Raw genomic sequence first — 8,653 nt, forward strand, 5'->3', positions numbered from 1 at the left:
TTCTCCCCAAGCCTAGCGTTGCATGGGGTTGTTGTGGCCGAAGTGCAGGACCCGGCACTTGGCCTTAAATAGTATCTCATAGTGGCAGCTCATAGATTGAGATTTGGTATTTTTTGGCTAAGTTAAGACTGATAAGTATAATGTATTAGAGAGGAACCAACAGACAGATGACCTGGTCGTATATACCTTGTTTCAACAGGGAACCAAGCTGAAAATATTTATAGTTTAGTGAAAGATACTGCCCTAGCTCACATGCCTGCACTCCTATGGAAAAAATCCCTGTGCAGACACTTGGAGAAACAGCTTCATCTGAGCTTGGTGGAGGGCGTGCCACATGGAGGAACCTGGTTTTGGCAAAGCCTTTGGGTTTGTGTTTCTACTGAGGAAAAAATGTTTTTCTTTATCATTAGCTGCTGAAGGACTGCTCAGGGAAGGTGTTGCAGTTCACCTTCTGCAGCATGGTGTCATGATACTGGAGATGGGGTGAAAGTGTAGACTACATCTTTAGATGTGATGATCATGATGAATTGCTTCAGTGGACAGCGAGAACAAATAATGGGCCTTGGAAGAAGGCCAAATTAGTAGAAACAACAAACCACGTTATTGCAGCTTCTGAGTTACAACCTAGATTAGGGGATATAGAATAGGTGTTCAACAAAAAGCCAGACTCAGCTGGATTTTAAAAGCCAGTGCCATAGCCAGCGTATGTTCCAGGAAAAGGAGTCTCTTCTGCCTTTTCTGGTAAGAAAACTTTTAAGTCACCTACGTGCTGCTGTCACATGCTCCCGGGAGGTCACTGAGATCATTGCAAATCAACCTATCAGACTTAGGAGATTACATTAACAACTGCACTGCCTTTCTTTGCATGCTGACCATACCTATCTGCAGTATACAGCAACAGGGTAACAAGCAGAAATGATTGCAAGACATTTGAGGGGAACCACTGAGGTACTACTTCTGAGGATAGACACAGCCTTTCCCCTGCCTCCCCATGCCCTGTATTTCCTACACAAAGTGTGGCGTCCCTTTGAGAGGGGACGTGTCAGAACGTGAGTTCCAGCAAGAGCATCCAGCCTTCTGCTTACCTGCGCTGTGCCTGCGGCCGCTACCTCACAGCAGCAGCTCAGATGTTCTCACCCCTGGCACCGTGGTGAGTCCCTGCTCAGAAAAGGCCTCCCATCAGCTACCACTGAGGGGACTGCAGGAACTGCCCATGGCCACAGAAACGACATGTGCTCTGGCTCTTCTGGGAAGACCTCTACTCTTCCTGCTCTGTACATGTACTTGTGTGGAAGGCAGGAGAGCAGGAAGAAAGTCTGGGCCACAGCTCCGCTTCCAAAATCAGATCACAGTGTGGGGTGAGATGGGACATTTCTTCCCGAGGAAGAAGACAGGTAGCATGAGCTACAAGGGGAGCCTCCAGGTGAGGAAGGGGAAGTGCACACCAAAACGTGGGGGAGATGAGCCTGGGTACCAGTGCAGTTTTGATACTGCCATGGAGTTTTTAAAGTGACTGGTCTGGTGCTTTCTTTTTTCACTGTAAGCCAAAAATATTTCCTGGCTTTTTGTCATCAGAAAGCCCAGAAATAATTTTCTGCTGTTTCTGCATTTGTACTGAATTCAGTGGAGCCAGAGGAGCTTATAACAGCTGAGAATCTGTTTCATACCTAGTTTTAGGGCTAAGTCCCCACTCTTCCCATTTAATAGGTAACTCCTCCTTCCCCATCCCACCATTCCACACTGAGCACTGCCTTACAGAGTTGTTCAGGTGCTTTCTGTAGTCAGTGGTAACAGACAGGCCCCTTCCAAGGGGTATGCTTGCTTTCTGTCCTAGACCTTGCTCTTCCTCCTCTTATTACAACTACAACTAATTTAAACTTCACAAGTTTTAAATGGGTAAAGTTAGATTTTTAATTATCTCAAGTTAGGCAAGGTGAATACTGTTCCATGTGTCTACACTTGTAGGTTAAAAAAAAAAAATCACTTTTTAAGGTTGTTTGGAAAGATTTAGCCTTAGTAGATTTTAAATGAGATTTGACTTGAACAACCACTGTTAAACTGGATTGTTTTAGCAGCGTAGCCAGAAACCTCATAAGCCCAAATAATGCATTAAAGGATTAATTTCTTTACAATAAATTAGAACTTTTAAAAGCAACAAATGCTATAGTATGCTACTATATTTGAATTATAACTTTTTCATTAAAGTGAAGCTGTAGAACTTTTTCTAAGGAGAGCTTAAAAAAAATTTTTTATCCCAGAGTTTAGATGAAGAGGAAAGAATACGGTGATGCAAAGCACTATGGAGGGTGGGACGTCTAATGTTCACAACGAACAATTGTGAGGAGAGAATTGGCCAAAAAACAAACAAACCCAACAACAGTATTTCATACCAGTCCTGCACTGCATTGAAGGAGTCTTCGCTGGTGATATCATACATGAGGATGAAGCCCATGGCTCCTCGGTAGTAGGCTGTAGTGATGGTCCTGTATCTTTCTTGTCCAGCTGTGTCCTGGAACAGAAAGGAATATTTAGGCTTTAAGACTTCAGTTCTCAGAAATAGGAGTTGTAGTTAGGTCCTATATCTAAAATAAGGCAACCACCTTTTGTTATTATACATGTCAAAATTCTCATTTGCTCCCAACTGAAATGAACTCTACTTACATTTTAGCATTAATTGGGCTTTTGCATCAACTATGATTTGTTAAATGCATTTTGACACATGTACTCTTAAAAAAATACCAAAGATGACAACCCTTTAACTGCTCTTCTCTGCCTCAGCCTCAATGCAATAATAAAATGTTAGCAGAGTTCACTGAAAGCTGACACTTCAAAGCAGAGGCAATAGAAAACAGTCCAGGACTGTACCAGGCAAAAGACATTTACATGTTGCAATTTAGTGTCATGGTCAGGAAAATGTCTTTGAGATAGATGCTGTGGGTGACCAGGTTCTTACCTGAGGTTAGAGACAACAATTAAAGACTTGATGGAGTGAAAATTATTCCAGAAAGTGAATTTAATGTGGAATATCCCAATCACGATGTCCGAGGCGCACATACTAATTTGAGATTTACTAATCTTCTTCCATTGGTCCAGCTTAATTCTCTTTACCTACAGAGTGCTGCAGAATACCTCTACCTGCAGTTGTCATTTCTATGTTCAGCCTGGCAGCACAAAGGTGAAACTCTGGCATATACAACAGAAGAATTTCAAAAGACTTGTGACAGCTGGAAAACATGTCAGCTACTATCTGTTGGATGCCAACAACATTTATTCCTCACATTTTGGGTGCCTGCTCTTAAACTGAGGAATATTTCTACATCAGATCAGCGTTCCTGCAGTCAATCTGTTCCCTCTGGACCTGCCTTCTGAACCAAGGAGAGAAGTCGCGTGCTTAATGTATCTCTCATTCAGGAAGTATCTATCATTTGAACAAACACATTTCATCCATCTTTTGGTAAACGGCAACTCTGTGAAACAGCTGCAGGGAGGCAAAAGGCCTTACCTTCAAAGCACGTTCAGCATAAGGTGTTGACTGCTAGTAACTCTTATGGGTTAGCAGTTCTGAAATGAATGGTCCTTTAGTCCTCCAAAACCCACACTTAAGAAAGCATTTACTGCCACTGGTTTAAAATGTGATTAAAGTTTCTCTTCTCTAGAGAAAAAGACCCTAAAGGCCTTATCAATCATATAGCTAGTTGGAAGAGTAAAATAAATCCATGTAGAGCACTCTTGTAGGAGCATAGAGCCAGTTTCTGATCAGACGCAGCACATCACCACAACCCCAGAAAACACACAAGGTGCAGTGGGTGGGAGACTACTCAGCTTTAAAATCCTCCTGTCTATCATTCCCATACGTGCAGCTTTGGTTTTGCTGCGTGCAAGAGACAGTGTTGGCCCTTCCAGAGCACATGCTAGCCAGTCTATGAAAGGGGAAAACATCAGTGATCGCCTGTTGTTCTGCACCAGAGTATCACAGAGGCTCTCTGTAGGAGGAAAGTGCTTGTAAATAAGCTCCCTGCAGCTTAAAAGGCTCTCCCTATTGCACTACTGTGAGACTATCCACAGCTGTAACACACCGCAAATATCCCAGTGGAGAGATTATGCAGCTGGAATCTTGCTATTTCTCTACCACACTTCGGGAAAAAGAAGGGATTTTTCCCTGAAACTTATGCGTTTATTTCAAGACAGGGTAGTCCATTGGCTGATCACAGTGAGGCATTGCACACTGACTGAGAAAGAGTCCTCCTGTTCCCTCCTGACAAGAAGTACCAGAATGAGGTGGACTACACCTCACAGCCCGAGTGACCATTTCTTCTCCTGTCATTGATGAATCCGTCACAGAGCACTCTCATATTCACTGACATCGCATCCTTGCTTAGCTGCTGAACAGCTAAACCAGCTGTGCCAGCTAGATCCTAACTATACTTCTTCAAGTGAGAAAGGTCTCAGCAGCAATAGCATCATTTTGTTTATTCAGAGACGTGATAATTGCTTTATTTTAGCCTGATTTCCTAAGGACATGAGGCTATGAAATCATCAGTCTCCACACGTGCACATGTATATGCTCATTATAACTCTACTGACTTTTGATCAAATTTGACTGAGGGGAAACGCTCTCAAAGGTACGTTCTTACAAATGTTGCAAAAATAGTTGGTGAGGTGAAGAAGAGAGACCTTAAGCATACCTTAGCTAGGGAAAAAAGCTTAAGTGCAATGCTTATCTTTTTCTGACACCAAAGGATCCACAGGGGAGAGGCTTTCTTCATGCCTCATTAGCAGAGAGACCTAAATCAGTATTAGTAACTTCTCAGATCCTGCAACCAACAAAAAGAAACAAATCCATAGGAAGTTGGGCTTCTTCAGTTCTCATGCTCACAGCGTTACTGTTTTACACCTGCATTCCCAAGTTCTTCTACCTCCCAAATCTCATCTTCTATTTTCTGCTCTGTGTTTAACTAGCACTCATTTTGGCTTAGGGCATGAGGCTGTGACCAGGCAGAAAGCAACTGCAAGACACATTGTCTACCTATATGCAGAATAATTTGGAAAGAAATTAAATTTGACAATAACATGGAGCAAGGAGTTAGCTCTGAGGATGTACATCCAGGCTGTCCTGGGAAGCAGCCCCAAGGGACTCTGAGGGTGGCTTCCAAAACCTGCCCTGGTACCATCTCAGTGCCGCGGCGCAACTAGGAACTGGACTCAGCCCACAGAGTTTGTCTGTGTTAAAGGCAAACTGTGCTATTGCCTGAAACCTCTGAAATTTAGCAATTCTGGTTTGTTGATTTCAGTATTCTGCCTGCAAACCCCCCCTGTGTGTGTGTGCCCCGATTTATATGTTAGCGAGAGACAGGGACATGGCTGCAGGAGGTACAGAACCCCAAAGGGCTACATGCATTTGCTTAGTCATAACCTGTTCTCTGGTGGGCAGTGCACTTACCTCATTAGGAAGGTAATTTGCATATTCATTAGTTTATACTTAGGTACCTGCCTTCTCAGGTTATCAGAGGGGGTGTGGGGAGGGGGAAAGGCATCCTATATTTCATGGTACGTAAAGTTTATTCATAACCTTGCCCTGGTAGTCTTGTGGTACAATGCAGAGATGTGATTCATCTCTATGTGAGTCACTGATGGGTTCCTCACTCTGTTTTACTGTACAGGCACAGAGCATGTCAACTCCCCTTAAAGGTTTTTAGTTGCATTTCTCCAAATCCATTTGAATCTTTGTAATATCACCTTGAAGTGAATTTTTCTTCAGGTTATGTTAGCTTCTTAGACAGCTATAAACTGGCTTAATTTTCTTGACTCATACCATGTTTTATGCTAGCTTCAGTGAGCAAACCCCCCCCCCAGCTACTTCAACATAAATAAAATAAAACAAACTGCAAAATCTGAGCTCAGTTTCTTCAGCATTCACAGTAGCTGCCCTTACATCAGTTTAAAACACCACAAACCTTAGGTAATCAGGCATTTCAGGTTTTTATGTGCAAGATGTTTATCTAACGAAGGAGAAAATAACTGATGCAGATTGTTTTTTTTACCACCCCCCCAAAGTTGCTTGCAAGATTTCCAGGTAGACCACAAACTCATTAGAAGACAAGTAGACAAGGCACAGGCAGGGATCAGCAGAAACCCGATGTAGCTCTAATTAACAGTCTACCAAATGCCTAGGAATAATAGCCTGAGCCTTCAGCATCCAGAAGCCTGTTTGGCTGTCCCTGATGAGGAATCAGAAAGCTTGGTTGTAACCAAGCACGGAAGGGTCTCTGTGAGGTATATTTACACCAATGTGCTAACAACTCTGTTCTTTTGTAGCTTACATACGTGCCTGTCCTTGACAGAAACAATTAAAAAGCCCCACAAGACCATTAGTTGGTAGCTTGAAACAAAAATTTGAAGGTTTCGCATTAATGAGCAATCAAAATTCAGTGTTTATCACAGGAGAAAAAGACCTAAATGCATTTGCATTATGTGCAGATGCCCTCTACTCACAAGATCCATCACCTAAATCTTCACAATAGGAGCAAAACCAGCTTTTCTTAAATTTACTTGGCTGTCTCAGCAGAAAGAGCGAGGTACTTACACAGGAAACATATTTGAGTTTTTAAATCACAACAGATGCTCTTTGCTGCAGGTCTGAAAAATCGGAATCCCTGATTCTGAACCGTCATTCTTCTAGTGAAGATTTCGAGCCACAAGTTCTTTTTTCCAAATAAAATGTCACTGAAACTTCTCATCCGTACCAGATTTAATCCCCTCAGCACCATGACTGTTCTAGCAGTGTATGTGACAAACAGCCTCTAAGAAAATAAGCCTTTCAATTTTTTTAAAGGATTATGGTTTGATTTTGTTTGATTTTTTTTTAGGGAAGAATAATACCTAAGAGTCATCTGTTGTCCAGCTGGTTGGCAACAATTACAAGATGCATGTACTTAGCATCGTCCTTGCTTAGGCTGCTCAGAGTCAGAACAGAGGCTACGCCAACCCCAATAACCAGCACCAACCACAGTTTTGGGGCTTCATCAGCTGTGGTGAAGGAGAGACCTCTTCCCCTCCCTTGCTGTTCAGCGTCACATCATGACACCTATGCTATAGCTTTTTACACCTCGTTCAGAGTTTGGTCAGCCTTGGAGACAGGGTAACCGGCTTCACAGACCCGTGGTTATAGGGGCAGCAGGTTGTTAGACATGAAAGTGTCAGGAAACATTTGACTTCCTGCAAACACAGCTCAGCTCTCAGCAATACTGGCCACCTCAGCTCCCGTTCTCTACAAGACAGATAACCTGAATAAGCAAGAAATAAAGGCACATCCTGAAGGCAGAGGGCTGTTTGTCCTGCTTCAGGCCAATCTGGGACTCAGTAATACTTGACCCCTTTACTTTCCCTTCTGCATGGATGAGGAAACATTCAGGCTCACGTGGAGCTATGTCGGTGTCTGTTGTGAACAGTGAGAGTGACATTCTGCCATCCATAACCTCCATACCCCGCCTCTCTCTTCCCACCTCCAGGCAGATCTCTCAAACTGTACGTGCAGCCTTCTCTGCTGCTGCCCTGTTCTGCCTTCCTCGCTGGACCTAGCTAGCTGCTAAAAGCTGGGGAAGCAAACAGCATTGCCTTGTCTTTCTGGACTGTTGCAATGTGAAGTGTTAAATTTCTTATGACCTCCGGCAAATCTAGTTTTGGTCAGTATATTATTGATGTCTGCCGCAAGGAGGCTGGTACGTTCCAGTTCCACTACTCTCATGTCAGCATGTGCATTTCAGACTGCATGCTCTCTGGGGCTGAGACCTCCTTAGCTGTGTGTTTGCCCAGTGCTCAGCACAGAAGGGTTCTGCCCTGCCATCGGAGCTCCGGGATGTTACATTAACACACACATTTCCTTTGCAAAAGTGGACTTTTGAGTGAAAGCCACCAAGAATCAGCTAAACAAAAGTCACCTTGAGAAAGAGGAAGGGGGGAAAAAAACCAACCCATCAAGAACCACAAGGGTGTGTGAAGAGAGTGACCTTGGGCAGACAAGTATGTGCCCTTAATAAGAGAATGCTAACATTGAGCTTACTGTTCCTGCTGGCAACTAGAAATAGGAACTAATGGGCAAGCAAGATGAGTCACTGGTTAAGACATGGAAAAGACGTGATGTCATGAAAAGCCTGTGAAGTTTCAACTGCTGCCAGGAGCAAAATAACACCTGGCTCCTTCAGAGCTCAGTTCTGATTAAAATGCTCATATCGTATCAAGCATGCATCAGATCGTATTAAGCATGGTTTCTTCCTCTCTTCTTATTGAGTGCTCCCATTGCCCAGGAGTCACTGGAACCTACTTGGACACATTTAGATACCTTGAGAGCCAGTTTCATTTGAGCAGTATTAGCACTATTGCTAATAAGGCCAAGTGCAACATCCTGCACATGGGTTGGGGCAATCCCAAGCACAAATACAGGCTGGGCGGAGAATGGATTGAGAGCAGCCCTGAGGAGAAGGACTTGGGGGTGTTGGTTGATGAGAAGCTCAACATGACCCGGCAGTGTGTGCTTGCAGCCCAGAAAGCCAACCGTATCCTGGGCTGCATCAAAAGAAGCGTGGCCAGCAGGTCGAGGGAGGTGATTCTGCCCCTCTACTCTGCTCTGGTGAGACCCCACCTGGAGTACTGTGTT

The 8,653-nt window shown here is 43.7% G+C and overlaps 1 protein-coding gene across 1 annotated transcript in view; it reads right to left on the minus strand.

Annotated features, from left to right (window-relative positions):
* RAB3B (RAB3B, member RAS oncogene family) overlaps window positions 1-8,653 on the minus strand; it is a 61,957-nt gene that overhangs the window by 20,605 nt on the left and 32,699 nt on the right. The window contains exon 2 of the mRNA XM_009287362.2: window positions 2,391-2,509. Within this exon, the coding sequence (XP_009285637.1) occupies window positions 2,391-2,509 (119 nt within the window). The remainder of the gene's footprint in view (window positions 1-2,390; window positions 2,510-8,653) is intronic.

The sequence above is a fragment of the Aptenodytes forsteri genome, unplaced genomic scaffold (assembly GCF_000699145.1).
Source record: "Aptenodytes forsteri isolate BGI_AS27 unplaced genomic scaffold, ASM69914v1 Scaffold119, whole genome shotgun sequence".
NCBI classification, from domain to species: domain Eukaryota; kingdom Metazoa; phylum Chordata; class Aves; order Sphenisciformes; family Spheniscidae; genus Aptenodytes; species Aptenodytes forsteri.